This window comes from Pipra filicauda, unplaced genomic scaffold, assembly GCF_003945595.2.
Source record: "Pipra filicauda isolate LSUMZ 115617 unplaced genomic scaffold, ASM394559v2 scaffold191_size1418713_pilon, whole genome shotgun sequence".
In the NCBI taxonomy this organism is placed as follows: Eukaryota; Metazoa; Chordata; class Aves; order Passeriformes; family Pipridae; genus Pipra; species Pipra filicauda.
In genome coordinates, this window is record NW_024104300.1 from 608,540 (window position 1) to 629,556 (window position 21,017).

Below are 21,017 nucleotides of genomic sequence, written 5' to 3' on the forward strand. Positions count from 1 at the left end.
AATGGGAGGAAAAGTCCGTTTTTGAACAGGTTTACTTCTGTGCATTTGAAATCTCACCTACTACCCTGAAACTCTGGAAGGGGAGGAGTTGTATTGAAGTTGGAATAATTCAGTAAAGGCTGCATTATTCTGGCTGTACAAAGTGGTAAAGTAGGACCTTCCTCTCACACTTTGTATTATAGTGGAGCAACCACCCTTTCAAGGCTGTCATCAGATGAAGAACTGGTTGCCAGTCTCATACAGAAGCCTATGCAGGATGCCTGCTTCACTGATCATTTTCCTCATTCTTATCCAGAAGCTACCAAATTTGACTCTCATAAACTTACCCAGTAAAAACCATGAGCAAGTCAAAGGGATGCTGAGAATGGAAGTCAAAACTCAGCTTTAAGCACAGCAAAGTTTTAACCAAGATCTAATGAAGTTATAGAAGTTCAAACCAAAATCCAAGATTTGAGTACAACTTACTTTTGACAAACTTTAGTTCCTGATCTGAATTCTGTGAGTTAAAAGCAATTGCTCTGAAAATCTCTCCCAGACTGAGCAAATAATAAATATCAAAGAAAGATTCTGCAATTTAATTGCTATGCTACTGCAAATACTTGTTACGTACAAATCTTTTGGAACAGTAAAAGTTTTGCATACAGAAGTATTTGTGTGTTAGAACAATTTGGATTATGATGGGCCATCTCATCTTCAGTAAGGTTGGTGTTGCTATATTAATATTCCTGATACAAAGAAAATCTGAAGAACAGCTTCTCTGTTTTTCAGCAACTAAAGCAAAACAAGATATCTATTAAATACCCAATCCCTTTGATAATCACAAGCACTCTAATAATCTTTCTCCTTTTATCTCCAGGAGCACAAGTAGCAGCTGGTGTCTGGAGGTGGGGGTCATGGACAGATACAGAAATAAACAGTGACCCAGAAGAGAGTTTTGTTCTTCATCTGTCTTGTACTCTATTGATCTTTTCACACTCTCCAAAGATCCATGGCATTTTATAGTTATGACAATAATGAAATGCTATCATGGACTTAAGATCTCTCTCCTGAACATCTAGAAAAGCAATAATCATCAGTTTAAAACATATAAAACCAAACCAACAAATGGTTAAAGTAACAGATAAAAGGCTCTGTCATGTCAACCTCTAGTTCTGTTCACTGGGGTTAGAGAGGAGTGTGGGTAAAATTTCCTTCCCAACCCAATCATCCTGGCTGTCACGATGAAATGTACAAAAAAGAGAAAACTTGATGAACATATCAGACTAGTGAAAGGCAATTAAAGAAACCCTTAATCAAACACTGCTGCTTTTAACAAGTCAGGTAATGTATTAAATGCAAAGCCTATTTGCCTAAACCCTTTTGCTCTCTGAATCCTAATCCTGAAGTCAGCAAGGACAAAACCTCGGCAGTGACCTCAATCACTTGAACTCCGAGCAGTATAGCTGCAAAATACGGCTTAATCAGAGTAAACTGCCAACAGGCCTACCCTTTTGTCTTTCTTATCTTTTATTTCCTTTTTCCTCCTCCACCCTCTCCTTCCTTCTCTTTGTTTGGGAGAAGGAGATTTATACACATTACAGTCTCACAGGGTGCCACTTCTTACTGGAGGTCTCTCTGGTTATTGCTCGAGTACACGCAAGATGCAGGCTTTTGTATTTCCCTACTAGTTTCCCAATTGTCTGAGCATGATTTAGCAGTTTTATCTTTGTGATGTGGGTTCAGTTTTGTCCTTTCTAATGAGTTTTATCAGTAATTGTGTCTCAGAGTTTATATTCTTGATGCCAGTGTCACCCTTAACATGCTTGCTGGCATATACAGCACCTAAAGATAAGAATTTTTTCTCCATGTTTGCAACATGGGAGGTATTCTCTGTAGCAAAGCCTGAGGACGTACATCAAATTCTGCCCATATAGAGCAGTTGCCTGTTAAAGGTAACAAGCAAAATGTTAAAGAGTTTGCATTGCCTTTTCTTTGTTCCATAATCTTGCTATAAGAGAGTATCACATCAAGATATACTTTGTATTTTTTGCATTCATGTACAGGGTGCATTTCCTAAGTCTTTACGTTATTTTTCCCATCACTTTTCATTGGGCTGAAGAGGAAGGGAGAAGAAACTTTTGTCTCCTGTGAATCAAACTATCACCTTCTGGAGATCAGACTGAGTACTAGCTGCTCAAAAGTGTGATTTTATTTACAGTAATCCTACAGCTTGCACAACTTAACCACACACACCAAGAACCTCAGTAATTCAAGTGTATCAGAATGCAGAAATGCTTAGCTTGCACAGTATTAAATGGCTCATTAGTTTACTTAAAAGCAATAACCCAAAAGCTAATTCCAAATACAAAGAAAACAGTACTTGCTGGGTTTGGCTCAAATATGTTCAAATAGGCTTTGACCTATGGCCTTCTTAGCCTGATTAGCCAGAGACTTAACATGCCATGCAAAACTCCCCAAGTTCTCCTCAGCACTGACACAGCCTCTCAGAATTTCAAGCAGAAAGCAGCACAGGGAACAAGGGGCAGCTTGTGACCATGGAGGGTTTATATCCTAGCTTGTAAACTAGTATTTCCTTTTCTTATTATAAGAGTGTGAAGATCTAGGAAAGATTTAAACTCAAGACCGCATTTCCATTTAAATAATTGCCCTTCTTTCTTAAAAATGAAAACTCATCTTTGAGAAGCTTTAGCTAATGAACAGTGTGCATTTTAACATGTATGCTTGTATATAGTAGACCCAGTTATGCCACAGAAAGCATAACAAAACGTTTCTTAAAGGCTTTTGCAGACATTTAGATGGGACAACTGGTCTGATGAGGCAAAGAGCTCACTGTGGGTGGGCACAGCCTTTTCTATATGATGAAGAATAAATATTACGCAGTCAAGCAGGGACTCCATCCCAAGGCTAGACCAAAAAAACATCCAAATATTTCTCTGTACACTTTCTCTCCATTATGAAAAACACACTATGCTTTTCTGTGCTTCTCTAATAGAAAGTGCTCTCCAGGTTTCTGTGTACACATTCTATCAATAAACAGATGCTGCAAAGTTGAGATGGCAAAGTTGTCTTCTGCAGGACCAGTGAACACCTATGTGCTTTATTCTATTTTGAAAACACCCTATCTTACAGTCAAGAAAATTTACCAGTTCAAAATAAACCTCTTAACAGTTTGTTTAATGTTGCCATTAAACAAACAGTCCTGTTTCAGATGTTGAGGCCAAACTTAAAACACACAGAGATCAAGAGGTAGGAAAGACTCACTGGTTAAAATTAGAAATCTGTTTTGAACTGGGCCTCTAGAGGAAAGCTCTCACTGCAAAGAAAAGTTGAAACTACTCCTGTCTTTCTTATTTGGTCAAAGGTTGGACTAGGTGATCATGGAGGTCTTTTCCAACCTTAATGAGTCTATGATTCTATAATTTCTAAAAGATATTTTATTTTGGTACTGTGTTTATTCATCGGTGTGGTAAAATTCCAGGGTTCTCTAAAATGCTGCCATTAAGAGAGGCAAAAAATTGTAAACCTAAAGTGCAATACAACATTGTGGTAAATGTGGGAAACCATTTCCAGCAAGGAGACGTGCTACATCAGAATGCATAATGCAAAAGACTTCAACAAATTGGGAAATAGTCATCTTTCTCTTCAGAAAAAAAAAGTCTAAGACAAAAAAGAAATATGTTCTCTAAGGACTGTGTGAATTTGAGTATTAAGTCTGTGCTCCTCTATCACATCTTCAGCACAAGAACTATAATTTACTGTGTTGAAACCACACCTCACTGAAAACATGCACCTGATCTCTTGTCTCAGAGTTGGGCTCAAGACTGAAAGGTTGAGTTGATAATAGTTGGTGACAAGCCCCAAGGTTGAGTTAACCACACAGCTCTTGAGCTTCACCTCTGATGCCTGCTGGAGCTGGCTGTGGCAGCTGAAGGAGTCCAGCCCATGAATCCACCCTCCGCAGTGGTGGCTAGAGAACTGATATGACTTGAAGCCAAAGGCAGTTTTCACCTGTAGTAAGCCATGGGCTGCAGAAGTTGAAGGACAGCAAACGTGCCTCTGCTCTTCCCCTGCAACAGAGGTTGGCAGCAGTCCCTTCTCCAGGCACATTGTTAAAGCTGTGGGTGTTCAGAGCCCTCAAGGCAGTACCAAAGGCTCAACCCCATGATTCCACGGGGTGCAGGACACTAATGGACCTCTGGTGATGCTAACATTGTTTCACATCACGACTTGCCAGGGCAGATGAGCCTCAGCTCTCTGCTGCAATGGCTGGGGATGAGCTGTGAGCCTTTGGCCTTTGAGCTTCTTATCCCTCCTCTCCTCTGCTCTCCCAGTCCTGAGGGTTTTGGTCACAGGAGGATATAAATATGTTGCTGTTAATGTCAGGGAAGGTGCTATATAGCATTCAGGGAATATCTTCTTGTTTATTAGACAGGGTTAGTATTTACAAAAGGACATCGATATGTCACTAAGCATTAACCAATCTTCATGTGTTAGAAGACCTGGAAAAAATACACACCTTAAGGTTTATTGGATACTTATTTAAAGAAAGGTTTCTAATAGCTACTGCTATTTTAAGGTACTAGCAGAGTTACTATTGTGATCCACTGTAGCAATTTGTCCACTCCCAAACTGAGGAGATCCTCTTGGAGCCTTTTCCTGCACCCAATGCAACTAACTGACTTTCAACAGTTTCCAGCAATCAGGTTTCAAAAGGCATTTAGGTAGTTAAGGTGAAGCCATCATTTACCGGAATTTCACAAAGTACTAAGCTGACTAAGATACTGAATTTTACACTTCAAAGCTGTTTAGGGCTATTTCAAAAATTAATTACTTGATTTTATTTAGCACCGGAATACCCTTTCATGGGCCTAGCTGACATCTGAAAATGGAATTTAGATTCCCCAAATGCAGAAACTACAAAAAACCCAAATTCCCCAGAGTATTAATTATACAGAGATATGCTGCAACTTAGAGAAATAGGCAATAACTGGTATGCATACACCACATATTTTTACTAAATGCAAACAACACCTCCATGCAATATGTCTTCAGTTTAATTGTTTAATTGCCCCCCAAAGGTACTGGGCAAGTCGCTACCAGAGGTCCTGCACAACTTTTCATCCACAGAGCTTTAACAACTTCAGACCTTGTTGCAGGGTCTTGACTTAGGTTATTTTCCCCTGCAGCAGTTTTGTACTTCGATCACGGTGAAAACCTCTCAATCTGCAAATTATTGTCTTCAATTCTTATGGGCATTGATGGGCTAGAAATAAGACCAAACCAGTGTTCACTTCACACCAGATCTGTATGCCTCATGATTCAATCCACGTTCTGACCTTTGAAAACCAATAACCCATCCTCTGTGGAATGTCCTGCTCAATCACAGGCTGAGAAATTCACACCAACTCTCACTGTCAAGTACTACTGAGCTCAAGGGCTGCCTGTCTCTCTTCCTGCCCCTCAGTCATCATCCCACAATGTAGAGGTCCCTTCCACATCCTTAACAGAGAAAGTAGATGGTAATAAAAGTTGCTCTCACTTCTGCCCAACAAACCAAAAGAAAACTAGCTTAAGAAAAAGCGACAAAGGGAGGGCTCTAAAAAATGTTCATAACATACATTTCAGCTGTGGAGGTTTTATTTCTACTACTTAATGATGGAAAAGTGTTCTGGAATTGTCTATTGAGGTAATTGTAGTTTTTATACAAGTTAGAAATGCTGAGCTCAGGTATTTTATTATACAGAATATATGTCTAAACTAAAATGGGCATATTAATTAAACACCTTCCAGTGAGAAAAAATAACCTTAGAACTTTTCCCCAACTGATTTTGTAAAACATGAGAAGCCTGCTAAGAGGTTAATTCACAAGCTAATGCTGAAAAAAAAAATATTTGAAGAACATTACAGAGTAATATTGCCAACTGTGTTACTTTTATCTCTGACAATATTTTAAATGTCTGTTCGGTTCCACTTACTGCTGGTCTACCCTATGCTTGTAAAACACATGCAGCTAACTCTGAGACAGTGAGGAGCTCCCCAGCAAAAACCTATGAAAACCAAACATACTTAGACCTTATGAACCTTGTGGCATTTTTGCTGGGAAAGGTTCCTCAAGGCAGATGATAATCAAGATGCAGAGGCCACAGAATAAAAAAGATGTCTGGGAGATCAACCAGCAAGAGCAGCTGATACGCACTTCTGGGTGGGAGCACAAGCTTTCTGCATCTCCACCCTCAAAGCCACCATCAGTGGGATACAGTGGGGAAAGCAGCTCTCTCACAGAATCTGACAGCCAGCATGCAAATGATGTAGTAAAGGGAGGGAACACACAGAGCAGGTGAACTCCTGCTGGGTGTGCGGGCTGCCTTGCAAGTCACCCCCATTCATATACAGAAACACAAGGGCCATGCATATATTCAGAGTGGGCCACGGAACCTTCTGCAGTTCTGATGGCTCCAGCATAACAGGCCATCCAGAGTCTCCCTGCCCCGGACAGATCTGCAAACTTGCAAAGCCAACCACATGGTCTACTGCAGGATAGAAACTGCTAAACCTCCCTCAAATGTCAGTCTTAAAGCACTGACAGCCTTAATTCCTCAGAGACAGCTGCTGGCAACAGTAGTGAAGATTTTAAGACTGTGCTTAAACACAGTTGAAAAACAACATGGCTCACACTGCAACTGCAATAAATACTACCCTGTCTTAACTGATGCTTACTGTGGACAACTGTATTCCTGATAATTCTCTCCCAAAATTCAGCTTTGGTTGGGTTTATGCTCAGAGTTAAGTGTATTTTTACACACTTATGTTTCTTAATAATGATGCACTAGCTTGGTGGTGAATTCAAGAAAATTAGAAGTAGGGTTTATGAAATAAATTTGGCTACAAAGTTATTTATTTATTTCTAACTTTCTCATACTTTTGTATTTATCAGACTTCAAATTTCTCATTTTATTCTTATTTAGACTACCTTGCTTCCCTGGGATCTGTATTTCTCATTTAGCCAAAACTTTCACTGACACAAAGAAATAAATCCAAGGTCCAATCCTGCTCTCAAGCACAGGCTTATGATAAGGAGGTTTTCAGAATGGATTACCCTTTCTGCCATTCAGCTTAATGTAAGTACTACCCTTGCAGGTTTTTGTATATAAAATCAGCATCCATAGAACCTAGCATGCAGCACAGAGTCTGAAAGGCATAATTTAATCATTACAATATAAATGGTGCTATTTGTCATTTACATATTACTGATTTAGCTAGGTGTTTTTGTGCTAAGACACTATGTATTTCTGATACAGATGTACTATCAAATGACAAACTGAATGTAGCCACAGAGATTAAACCTAATGTAAAAGCACCATGCTTGTTTTTTTGACCTCAATTAACACACTAAATTGCAGAGAATGCTTGAGCGTATGTTTAATTTCACTTATCTTTCATAAAGTCTGCTCTTCCCCTTTAGCCCACGGTTGGGCTTGATGGAGATAGTGCTCTGCTGAGGAAGAACAGTGTTTTTATCTGAAGTTTACCTGACAAATTTAAACAAGAAGGTGTATGCTTTACCTTAATTTTGACCCTGGAAGCTTCCCTGAGAGTGCATGTTTCATTTTTTCTTGCCTCGTACTCCACTGTTGAAATGTATACTTTGGATCTTCATTGCTCAGATGTCCTTATAACATCTGCTATTTACCCTGAAGTATGTTTCATGTGCTGCTATTTCCAGGTGGTAAAACACTCGTGCTTTCCACAAAGTAGAGATCAAAGTCAAAGCTGTTCTTTCTTGCAGTTGCATTTCCAGCATTTGGACTCTTGGTGCAAATAATTTACTGAATTATTTGGGTCACCGAACAACATTCTGTGTGATGAAATGCAAATATTTTGCAGAGAGCACGATGTCGTCCTCTTTTTTATTAGATGTTAATGGACTTCAAGGACAAATCAAGACAGCAACACAAGTAACATCTTGGGGAAAAATATATAAGCCTTTCTTTCAAATTCTGAATTCCTAATGAGGGAGAAACCCACACCTTTCAAGTTGAAGGCTCCTGCCTTTCTTCCACCTGATTAGAAAAAAAAAAAAGCAGGTCTGATAAGTCTCAGAATGAGCAGCAGGAGTAAAAGTATCTGATTCTCATAAATTTATTTATTCCCCATTACATTTTATTGGTTGGACAAAGGAAATAAGTGACCACATTTTTGGGAAAAGTATCTAAGACTCAGTACGCTATGGTCTGGGAGAAAAGTCTTTTGCCCAGTTAACAAAAGTCAAATACAACTAATGAAAATACATCACTGATGTATATGGCTGTCATTTCTGACATGCCTACGACTTGATGAACAATTGCAAAGACACAAATTTTAAATGATGGCTGCAATCATGGATTGAAACATGCAATCAAAATACAAAAGTATTTAGTCAAGATAACAAAATATACCTCCATTTTTCTTTATATCCTTATTCAGCCAATAAAATATCTCCTAAGTAAACCACACAGTGAGATCAGGACAATAAGTAAATATAATATGTATATCCCTCCTTGTAATCTCAACTGCATTCATGTTTGGCTTTCACTATCTAAAGTTTTTTGATTTTCAGCATCTGAAGATCTCAACATGAGTGCCCTGTTACGCCTTGCAATCCTGACTAACAACGAATGCCAGGAACAGCAAGTTCAGCTTGGACAGGTTTTTCATCCCAGTCTGGATTTTACTAAGATTCATCAGTTTTGCCTCTCTGCATTCTGGCTGTTGAGGACATGGTCTCTTTTATAGGCACATGAGCTGCTTATAAATTTTCAGCTCTGTAAACTTTGGAAGTTGGTGGAAAATCCCCAGCCTTAGGGCTTAGCTGGCTAAGAAAACACTACAGCAGCCTTTTTTTTTTTTTTTTTTTTTTTTTTTTTTTTTTTTTTTTTTTTTTTTTTTTTTTTTTTTTTTTTTTTGTAGTCACTCAAATATAAAAGCCTTTCAAAAGAGATGAAAATGCCCATAGTTTGTCTTAGGAGATTCTCCTTCTGTGCACAGGGACCAATTCGATTAATTTTTTACCTTTTCATGTCTGTTGAAAATTACCCCTATTCCTCAAAACTGTAGGAAAGCGTAAGGTGACAGATAAAACCTGAAATAAAGTCAAATGGAGACCATCCGCTGCAGGCAGTCTGCTCATTGCACACTGCTATTTTCTAATGGACACTGTGCGTGCAGATAAACAGCACCCAGAAACAGACAAATCTGCTGCTCTGGGTCAGAGGCCTGGTAGATCCCTGAATAGCAGAGACTCTCTTGGTGAATTTTCCTTTTTGACAGCAGTTTTTGTATTACTAGTCTGTCCCGTCCCTGCTCAGCAGTGAGAGCATCTGCACTCAGTGAAGAAACATATGCGCTGGGACCAGGCTCTGCTGTGGGACTGCTTGGGCAAGGATGCCTGAGAAATATGGACCAGGTGATCACAATTCCTTCTTCTGTTAAACCTACCCTGGAAATACAGACAAATACTTCTTTTTTCATATTAAATGACCCATTGCTAGTGACTGGGGAGAAGGTTGTCAACATACTCCAAAATGAAGAGAAACCAGGCTGCCTTGCAGGGTGTGAGTGGTCAGAGACACGAAAATAACTAGGTATTGAACTACATCCAGCTGCACCCTTCCACAAACAGCCTGGAAGGAGAAATACAACTCAGTGGGTAAATGCCATTCTGCCAACCTGTAATCAGCTTCAGCCTTTCCCTAATAGAGGCCAACTGGAAGTACAATAACTATTACATAAACTGCATATTCAGACTCCTATACTTGAAAGAACAGAATCTTAAACTGTAGAAATATGGATGAAACATTAAGACTACCTCAAGAATATACCTAAATTTCCCATATGAAAGTCACAATCCACACCACATCATCTGAAATGCAATGGCTATTTATATGGCCAGTCACTGAAAACATCTTGCCACTAAACCATCCACTGACTAATCAATAAGCCTACCCAAGTACAGTATGCTCTTTTTCAACACTGAAATCAATGAAATTGATAAAATAGAGTGAGTTGCAAGTACAGATTAGCTGGGAAGTGCAAACTGATGTCAGTGCAGCTATTTATCTACCTTAGGGGGCCTGAAACCTTGAGCTCGTAAACATCTCTATTAAAAGGCAAAGATCCAGCCTTCCTTTCACTTGCACCCAAGCAACCACAGTGCCTTTGTGGGGCAGGTGTTGGGGTTACTGAGGTAAGGCTCAGAGAACAATTTGATTCTCAGAATCCCAAAACCACCTGCAAGAAGTTTCTTATCCAAGTTCTGCCCTAAAAATCTCAGCCTGGGCACTCCTACTGGTGTTTTATGCCCTCTCCTCATTTTTGGCTTTTCACATTACTAAAAAAACAGCAATGTTATTTACTGACTATATTTCCACCATTAGGCATGGAAATCTAACAGTAATGGACTGATATATTCCAAGTGCTGGGCTGCAAACTGAGTGATGAAGAAAGTCCATAGTCACTCCTTGAGAAAATAGCTATGTTTCCTCTATTCTGTAGGCTTAGTTGATAATTTTAGCAACTACAAATTCTGTGCAGAGATGTAGAAAACTAATTTTTGAAATACCATGGCATTAATGAAAGTATCAAACATCTTAGGGTCTGTGACAGCTCGTCAGATTAGTGAAGCTAACCACCTAATAAAGGTTAGAACCTATGCCCATAAGATGTTACATTGTCCAGCTGATTTCAGGGGACAAAAATCTTTGCAAGGTTTGCCATCCATGCAAGGTTTCTGGACCTGGTGATGTCACTTCATTATAAAGTTATGGCTCAATTTTCAACAACACCAACTGGACCTTGTTTGTAATTTCCAGGCAAGAGTTTTGCAGGTTGACACTAACACAGCGTTTAAGTGTTTAACTAACTGGTTTATAATGCCTTATGTGGAAAGAGCATTTCAGCATGTCCAGGCTTCAGACTCACACATCTGAAATCAGAGCTGTCACTGTACTGCCAAGTACTGGCAAATGGAAATACCTTCTGATTTCATACAAAAAGGAATCAAGAAATCCAGTACACGTCTCAAACTTCTCTGTGCACCTCAGACTATATCCTTTCAAGGTGAAAATATTCAAGGTATTGGAGTGGCAGATAAATCCACCAACCAGCAGCAATGAACAATACATGGCATAAAAAGGAAAAGCCAGGAGTACTGGGACAGCATGTCAGACAGACAAGTGCTGAAGAAGTATCAGTGGGTTTGCTGGTGAGAAAGTGGGAAATATTATCTAATCCCAATTGGAAGATGTAGAGTAAGCTTCTACTGTTACGTTATTAATTGAAGGTACAGATGAGCCGTTGTGCTGAAACCTGAGAGAAATACAGTCCTTCTTAGTAATGACTGGAACCCGACCCCTGAAGTCCATAGGTCTTTGGTCTTCATCAGGTTGCTTTTCCCACCTTGAAGGCTGTATCTCAAGAGGAGGAAAGTGCTATAACTTTTAGCCTGATGCTGACTCTTTAGAAGCCATCACTCTTCAGGATTTAGTTATTCAGTAGTGAAAGGATCAGTTTACTGATACAGTGATAGAATTTCAAATGAAATCGATTGTAATGAACTTTTTAATTTTTTTTTAAACTCATACACTTCTAATACTTTGCGATGAAGCTTGAAACACTGCAATCAGAAATGGTTTTCTGTAGATAAGTCAAACTATGCCTTTCATAGACAATATAAAATAAAATAAACTTGCTACTCACAGTAGATGTATTCCTTCAATTTCTGTGAAAACTGCAATAGTATCTGTGTACAGTTTCACCTAGCTTGGTGTCTCACCACCTTCCACAGACCAACATATGCTGAATACATAAGAAACCTTTTCCAGTGTCTCTATCAGTGATTGTTGTGTTTAATACTAGTGCAAAATGGAACTTAAACCAGAAGAAATAAACATAAATGTTAACTATCTTGCTGGAGATGAGAAACCAGATGATGTCTGGAGCTGGCATTATTCTAAACAGGAAAAAGGTATGAAAGCTACTTAGCTTAGAGGTTTATAAATACCAGATATATACTTTAAGAGGAAGTTGTCAGGTTAAGAAAGGACAAACACAGTTCTATACTAATAACTGAGAAAGATGTAAAGAGTGTATATGTGAAATTATACCTGGGAAGTCCATTTTTGTCCAAGACAATTTTAATTATGCTTTTTATTGGACAGATGCTCAAAGTAGTAGAAAAAAATCTGCTTTGGTTTATACACTGCCACACTTTACCTGATTCTCTCTGCTAAAGCAAAAAGAACACATGAAAAATCCCCAAAATGACAAAGACTGGGACCACTGTGGCAATGTGGCAGAATGCAAAGCGTCAGTTCCACAAACCTCCCTGGAGCACCACAGTAAAGTCCCAAGATGTCTCCTGCAAGCATTTATAGACCAACTGAACTTCATGTACTGTGATTAATTTCCCTGACACCATGTGGGTTTCATTGCAGCATACAAAACCAAACACAGACTTAACGTATTTTTAGGATCAGGACATACTTAACACAAGTCAGCCGTGATTTAATGTGCCTGTACTTAATGTGCAATTTACTAAATGTGAGAGAATTCTGTATTTTGGTACAGTTTGTGTTTTTCCCCAGAACAGCATGTATGTTGTTTCAACATTAATGCTGAAGTTCAAAACTCCGCAGTTACTGATGTTTATTTTAACAATTATAAAGTTGTCTAATGCAGCTGGAAACAGAGGTACAGTAGCCTCATATTTAAAAGCACAGCTTTTTATATAACATTAAAGAACACTAATGGCATGTTGCCCATTTCTGATTATCTAGCAGCTTCTATTCTTTACATGAATTAATGTTCCAATCAGAATGCATCTGTATAACATTTTCCTGGTGCTGATCAAGTATCATCAATTCAGTGATTTCCTTGTGATCCCACTGCATATGCTAGGCCAGATTATTCAGATTATTATCATTATTATCTGCTGGTAGAAGAGATAATGGGGCATTTCTAATCACAAAATAATGCCACAGAAAAAACTATGGTAAGCGTGAACATCAAGGATGTACAATAAAAAGGCAGAGGAAGACCTTGTGTTACAGGAACATGCTTCTGGACTGTGCTTAGTGCAACAATCTAGATGTAGATAAGCATTAATATTCACAAGACAAGTGGATAGTTCAGCATCAGTCCTTGTTTGCAGTGTTAGAAGCTATGCATATGTGTGATGCACGCATGCCCTCATGCGCAGGTCAAGAAGGACTCCTGTAACAGCTTTTAAACTTTGCAAACCTGGAGGCAAAGGTTTTTGACCTTGGCAGTAAGCCCCTATACTATAGTTTGTGCTACAAAGTGATATCATTCAGGGTAGGATATAGTGTCCCTTAGTTGCAAGCCCAATGCTCGCTAGCTATACTAAGAATCTATGGAGTGACTTCTCAGAGAAACAGTTCAGACTTCCAGTGACACTTTAGAAATGTATGTACATTCACACACATACACACACACAAACACACAAAAATAGGAAAAAAAAGGCAGGAGCAACCTTCTCTGAAACACTTAAAGAATTCAGTGTCCTGACGAGAAATAGTAAGCAGTGCAGTTACTATTAATTACAATATCTTTTAGGTATTTTTTCAGTTATGTGCAGTGCTAACTGCTGGTTCAAAAATCAGCGTTTTACATGTTCAATTCTAAAACCGTTACTAGTTTTGAAAAGTAGCATCTGAATAGGGATACTCTTTTTTTAACACTTCATAGTTAATTATGTTTAACTCTTCATATTTTTTCACATTCCACCTGCTTCTAGCTGAACATGAAAGAATTTGTATGTGACATTTATTGTCCATCATGTAACCTTCTGCTCTAGTTTTAAATATTAAACATCTTTTCTGTCTGCAGGGGTTGAATAATACAATGAAATTAAAAGAATTTAAGTTTTAACCCTTGTCATTCTTGAAACTTTGTAAATACTCAGATTTCAAAGTTGGGTTATGTTAATTGCCAACATGATCAATTTAACTGTAGCACATACGTAACGATACTGACTTTTGCTTCTGACCCAAGATTTATTTTCTCCCAAGAATATACATTCAGTGCACAGGACTGGCTAAAGACCACTGAAATCAATGGAAAGGCTACCAGTGACTTGAAGAAATATGGATTGGGCTTTGAGCATAATACAGTTGACTTAAATGACTCACCACAAGGGCTGAATTTTGCTTAAACAGACGTAAAGCACTTCATCCCATGTACCTTTAACCAACTCCATATATTTTAACCCCACCCTTCCACTCCCAGGAATTTACAGTATTGTATCATGCTAGTTCTGTTAAGGAGCCACAACACTTGCACAGATAAAATGAATGACTGAAACACATAGAGTTGTTTGTACTTACAAGTGTCTGGTTTGAGCTGACTGTTGGTAATTCCAAAATACTGGGGATTTTCAATGACAGGAATCTTTGTCATCCCAATGATGACTGCATCAGGACCCCCCTCAGAAGAAGATGGAGTGTTACTGCCATTTGAGATGTGGTGGAGGGGACTGGCTGAATCGTCATCATTGCTGATAACTGAAGAAGGACCTAGAGTTAGAAACAAAGATTTTCTTGTAACTCAGCATATGGTATCCTTCCCTTAGACAATTCCTTTATCTTTGTTTTGACCACTTTTATTCTGAAGTTTTGACCAGCTGTCCATGGTCAACAGCTCTCTTTGTGTGCCTTGTTGACCTTACCTCAGAAATTTTATATTCTGGAAGCAGATGGAGAATGGTGCAATGAGAAACAAATTTTTATACTGGCACATCACCTAGACTAAATATGTCAGCGTCCAGCACAGTCTGCCACTGGGAAAGATCTCAAAATTTCTGAACTCATTCTGTCAGTCTCAGAATTAGGCTATAAAATACATGCACTAACTTTTTTACTTTATGCCCTACTTGAATCACACAGCAGTAACAGCACAAATCCAGGGAATGCCTGCCCTACCTGGCATTATAACAAGACAAAAGACACAGAGGAGATGGGTTCATCCTCATATGAGAAGCTGGTAACTTCTGAAACAAATATGGTTCAGGGCCAAAAAATCTAGGGAACAATTTGCACAGTCACAGAGGTGCAGAGAAGATGGATGCTGAATTGATTAGTGGGAAAGACACATCCCACCACACTGCAAAACTTGGAACCACTGCAGAGAGGCTCATCGAACCCAGAGGAATATCCCACTGGCTCCCCCATCCATATCTGAGTCTAGTCACCTTCCAAAAAGAGGTCTATTGTGAACAGTAATTCAGTGACAGTTTTTATTTTGTTTCCACTCTGTGGTTTGTATTTTTAATGGAAGTACCACTGAGATAATACCTTGTAAATGGATTTTAAAAAATCCTGCTTAGCGCAGCGTTCCACTTCTGTGAGCTGCAGGAACCTTTGAACTAACAGCACGATCAGCACAGGCGACATTTGAACTCCTGACATTTAAATTCTATGCCATTTAAATGCCATTTCATTTAAATTCCACATCACTTTTTCCCGTTTATATCCATTATTCAGAGAAAACTAGAAGCACCATTTAGCAGTAATGACATTTTGCCTCATCCCCTGACAGAAGAGCCAGCAGAGATCACACACGTCATATTTCACTTCGTTGTCCGTCCATGTTAACTAGGGTTTTGGGGATGACATTCACATCTTCTAATTGTAACATCAAAAGAAGGTGCTAGAAACAGATGGAAAAATTCACCCCCTGGAAGTGTCCATCCTGGAATGGCATCCTTAGACAATAGTTGTGTTTAGCCTGTGGGCAGCAGTGAGAGGTTGAGCAAATGTTCCCCCAAAGAAGGGGGCACCAGAGAGGCCCCTAAGGACAGTAAAAAGCTGTGTTTACTCAGTAACCAGTAACTGGTAACCCCTTGCAACATGTTGCACTCCCAGAATAAGTTTGGGCTGGACAGAAGAACACTGCAGAGTCAAGACAGAGCTGAGTAACTTGCCACATAGGTGGCATCTGTGTCCGCAGGAGAGATGGGGAATGTAGAGAAAGAGAGAGTAAGAATGGGGACCAGCAGCAGGTTCTGTATACACATTACTGAGGACATGAGAGAAGACAGGCAGGATTCACCGCAGCAGACATACAGTTAAGGAATATGATAAGTAAAAGGACAGTCCCAAACACAGCAAAGAAAAGGGAGCTTTAAAGAAACTTCTACTCTTCTGTGGTTCACTGTATTGTTAACAAAATCACTTCATCACTACATGCCATGCTCACAGGAATAAAGCTTAAATATTCTGGTATGTGACTATTCAACCCTATATTTTGAGACTCAAGAGTATTCACACCCCTGTCCTGGTTTCCTTTCTTCTCAGCTGGTTTAATGGTGCATGAGGAACACGTTCTTGTGGTTTGAAAAAGTATTTCCCCCCCAGCTTGAAACATTAGAAGTAATTTTTCAAATACCTTGCACTTCACTGTAAAGTCACTGTTGACAAATGTAAGCAAAGCCTAGATCTCTGCAATTTATCAAGTGAAACCACTAATACCAAGGCTAGTTTTGTTATTACTGATCACCCAGATCCTCAAACGATTGATTCTCCTGGGAAAACTGCCAAGGTTAAGAGTTTTTGGTGAAGATTTCTCTAATGAAGGGCAGAGCCTAATAAATTGCGGGAAAGGGTCCCTCAGATGGCACAGAAGATACTTAAATTAGATCACAACAAATTTTTCAGATGCATGAGTGTTGTTTGTAGAAGCATTAGAGTGCAACCCATTTAAAACTGCATTCAATTTTTGGTAGATAACATCCTTGCATCTCTAAGCTTTCTGAATATCAACTTAGTTGCTCCAAAAAAGCAGGCTGACTAATACATACTTTCTTGAGAAAACAAAGACTTTTTATAGTGAAATACTATGAGGGTCGAATCCCTTCTGTCACAGTAAACAGGCAAATCCTCTTGGATCTGAAACTTAATAGAAACAAGTCTTGAAGTCGTTTTCAGCCCTGCTGTTATCTGCCGCACAGGGGGAGGCCTTTTTGTTGTTGTTTGCTTCCAGCATACATGCAGTGATGGCAAGGAAAAGTGACCATTAGACATTTCCAGATGTTAAAGTGGGATAATGAATAGGACCTCTGGTCATCGTATAATTTCCGCACTACCTCAAGACCCAGTTTTGTATGGTGAACTATTCTTTCAATCAGTATAAACCACAAAGTGCTGCAGGTGAAAAGTAGACAGTTGTTCCATAAATCTATTTACTCAATTAGGCTAGCTGGTAAAAGCTACTCTTCTGTGTGGTATGAAGCAGGCTCCAAGCTGCTCTCTGATGCAGGTAAGGAAAACCTGGAAAATTAAGTGATTTTCAGAGCAATTCCTGGCACTACAAAACAGTGTAAGAAAAATTCAACTGTAGGAACTTTGTTGCTGCATCACTTTGTGATCCCCCTTACTAATATATTAGCAAGTGAACATCTCATGTAATGGTCTTTCTGAATAGCTGTTTCAGTTCAAAAATCCTATTTCCTGTCTATTTCTTTTCTAATTAAGACAATTCCATCAACAGATGGAAATTTTTATGTATCAGAGGCAGCTGAGCTCGCATTCTTTCCAACTCGCCCTTTGCTGGGACTTTTTTTTCAATGTGAGCAAACTTGTACATAGACTTTTATTTGCTGGACTATCTACTCATCATAAAGCTACATTTCATTTTTTGAAATCACTAAGCCACGTTACAATTACTGACCAGCACTGCAGCTGGCTCTGATATTCAAAAAATGCAAAACCATTTCTGGGATGCAAGATGAGACCATCACCTGTACTGACAAGAAGCTAGAGCTGCACTTTTCTGAACAGGCACTGAGTTCAAAATGAATGGTAATTTCTTAAAGCACCTTGGAGTGTGGTTCCATCCAGATGAAATGTGGTCACTGAATTACTTGTCAAAGGCAGAATGAGTATGGTAATTACACTTAATCACCTGTTACTGCTTCTGTTTTTTACAGAATCTGCTTTTTGTTTTACACCTGATATCTGCAAATTTTAGACAAAATGTCATAGAGGGAGTGAAAATCATGGGTTGTCAGTAGTTATTAGCTATTGCCAATATCTGATTCACAGTCAGGTTGAGCTTTTAAGAAAACTCCAGAGACCTTTTCCACCTTTCAACGTGCTTCCCAGCATCTTTCCTTGATTTCATTTTTAGACAATACTTCTTGAGAGGATAGAAGTTGGAGCCAGACAAGAAATGGTAGCCTGCCTTGGAGATGACATAAGCTATACACCGCAGGGATGAGTTTCACCTTTATTTAATGTTAAGCAAAAGACCTCTCCATTCTGCATCGCCTAGGCCCAAGAAAAATCCCTTCTGTGTACAAAAAACTGCTATCAGCTCTTTAAAAAAGTGGTGACGTGTAAGAAAACCAGTTCTATTTGAAACTGATGAGCTATAATAAAACCAAAATACCTCCAACAACTAGGTGGGGAATTATCCTCAGCACATAATATGGGGACAGGCAGAAACAGCAAATTTCTCTTACTGCATATTCCATAGAGAACTGGAGACAGTCAAACACTGCTGTGGTTGGGGTGTGGTTTACCTTTAACAGTGTCAGCACTCTTGTCTGAAATATAACTCTCTTCTGTGCTATCTCTTGAACAGTGCATGTTTGCACTGTCCTTGATCTTGGTGGTACCAACAAATGTGGGTTTTCTTACATTAGAAATAAAAGTTATGTAAGCTATTTTCAAGGTGTGCTGCTATTTCTGGACAAAAGGAGATTTATGATTATTATATACAGCCTTTCATGATAGGAAAGGCTAAAAAAATTAGGATTGTTCAGCCTGGAGAAGAGTAGGCTTTAGGGTGATGTATTTGCGGCCTTCCAGTAGCTGAAGGGAGCCTACCAAGAAAGATGGAGTGAAACTATTTACAAAAGCACATAGAGGCAGGAAAAGAGGGAATGGCTTCAAATAGAAAGACAATGGAATTAAATTAGATACTAGGAAGAAATTTTTCACTGTGGGGGGTGGTAAGGCACTGGAACAGGTTACAGAGTGAAGTTGTGGACGCCCCATCCTTGGAAGTGTTCAAAGCCAGGTTGGATGTGGCTGTGAGCAACCTGATCTAGTGAAAGGCGTCCCTGCCCATGGCAAGGGAGTTGGAACTAGATGTACTTTAAGGTCTCTTCCAACCCAAGCCATTCTGTGATTATATTCTATGATTCATGATACTTGGATCACCATCAGAGTTAATGCAGTTTTAACATGTATGCTATGAAGACCTATCTACCCCGCTATTTGTTGGGACTAAATTTGCTTTGCAATTTCAGACTTCTGCTAATATTTAGGTAGTTGGTTGCAGCAACACATCTGACTACTACCTACCACTGGAATAACGCACATGACCTTCCTGTTATGAGACACGAGATTATTATATTAATTATTGCGTCAGAACAACTCAGGTTTCTGTGTGGGAGGGGGGAAGGACGAGTTGAATCTCATGGAGGTGAGGTCATGCCTTGTCCCACATGCCCCTTAAGACTCCTGGGGTGACCCTGGAGCAATTGTCAGTCAAAGGCAGCCCAGAAGCACAGTCTACACCACATCCTGGAGCCCCTAACCCAACCTTAGATTGTCTCACATTATGGGAGCACCACTCTTCACCTCACCCCAGAGCCCCTGAGTGGCCAGTGGGCTGGAAGACCACAGACCGCCTGCCAGAGCACATAAAAACAGATATGTGGTGTCCAGATGTTTGAACCCATCATTTCTAGACTCCTGTAGCTGGATCTACACTAGATCTATGAATGGTAGCTATATGTCTCCTTTTATCTCTCTTTCTTTTCTTCTTTTTCTTCTAATCTCTTTTCTTAATATTTTAGGTAGTTGGATAGTGGATAGGTTGGTTTTGCTAAGTTGTATGTGTTAGCATGTGCTAAGTCAATGTTTTGTGGAATGCTTTGTTCTGGTTGTATATTACCTTTTAAACTTTTGCCGAGAACTCTTATTTTTTCTAAAGTTTACCAGTAAAGTCCCTCCTGAGAAAATGTACGTAGCATTTCTCCTCTGCGCTCTCTCTTAAGGTGTTAAAAGAACCAAAGGCTCTTCTAATAATCCAGAGGGCAGATATGGTTGGAGCCTTGCATATTTTTAAAGTAAAACTCTGTTGGTTGAGCTCATAGCTCTGAGACTTGGAGTCTTATATCTGTGTATCAAAGCACAGAAAGAGTCTCAAAGTGAATAATTCTCATCTAAGTAGGCTCTGGGAAAAATAAAAAAGGGGGGTGCTCAAATGCAGAATCAGAAAGAACGTATGGGTTTTGGTTGCACCTGGCATGATCTTGCAGGCACATATACTCAGACTTTTGCTTAGATGATCACAAACAAGAAGTGTGTCCATCTACTTCTCCCTTCACCTGCTGTGTCAAAGTTGTAAGTAATCTACTTTGCATGTTTGTACTCCAAGCTCTAACAAGATGTCTTGGAGGCTACAATATCCTGCATCCTCTTCACAACACACTGCTGTGCAATACACGTCACTTCAATTATCCCTGAAGTCACTACTAATGGCTTAGGTACACTGGAAAGCAAACCGATTTTAGCTGTGTGGTTGGACTGTGATTTATAAGGATGCATCTACTTAGTCAAGTGTTACAAAGCAGATTATATAAAGAGTAATGTTCATTGAGTTGTTTTTGTGCTGTGATGCCTAAATAAACATAGTTCCTTCCACAAAAAATGATGTTGACTGCTAGGGTTATTTTTCAATGGACCACGGCTCTGACTTCCACTGCAAACAGGGACCAGTCTGTGCTGAGGCATGGTAACAGAACATCACCAAGTTAAAAGCAGGACAGTGAATGCATGTCACATCAGTCAGTACCACCTCTGCCAAATTTCCAGGCCATACTGAGTCTTCTCTCTTTTTCCTTTTGGGAGGGCTATGTTTTTTCACTAGTTAAATACATTGTTCTGAAAAGCAATTACACAAATTTCTTTTCCCATAAGATTTCCTTATTTGCTGTAGATTTTAAGTTATTC

General features: G+C 39.3%; 1 protein-coding gene across 3 annotated transcripts in view; it reads right to left on the minus strand.

The window, feature by feature from the left end:
- NTRK2 (neurotrophic receptor tyrosine kinase 2) overlaps positions 1 to 21,017 on the minus strand; it is a 204,569-nt gene that overhangs the window by 71,272 nt on the left and 112,280 nt on the right. For all 3 annotated transcript variants that reach the window (XM_027731830.2, XM_027731832.2, XM_027731833.2), the window contains one exon: positions 14,382 to 14,570. In XM_027731830.2, coding sequence (XP_027587631.1) covers positions 14,382 to 14,570 — 189 coding nt within the window. The remainder of the gene's footprint in view (positions 1 to 14,381; positions 14,571 to 21,017) is intronic.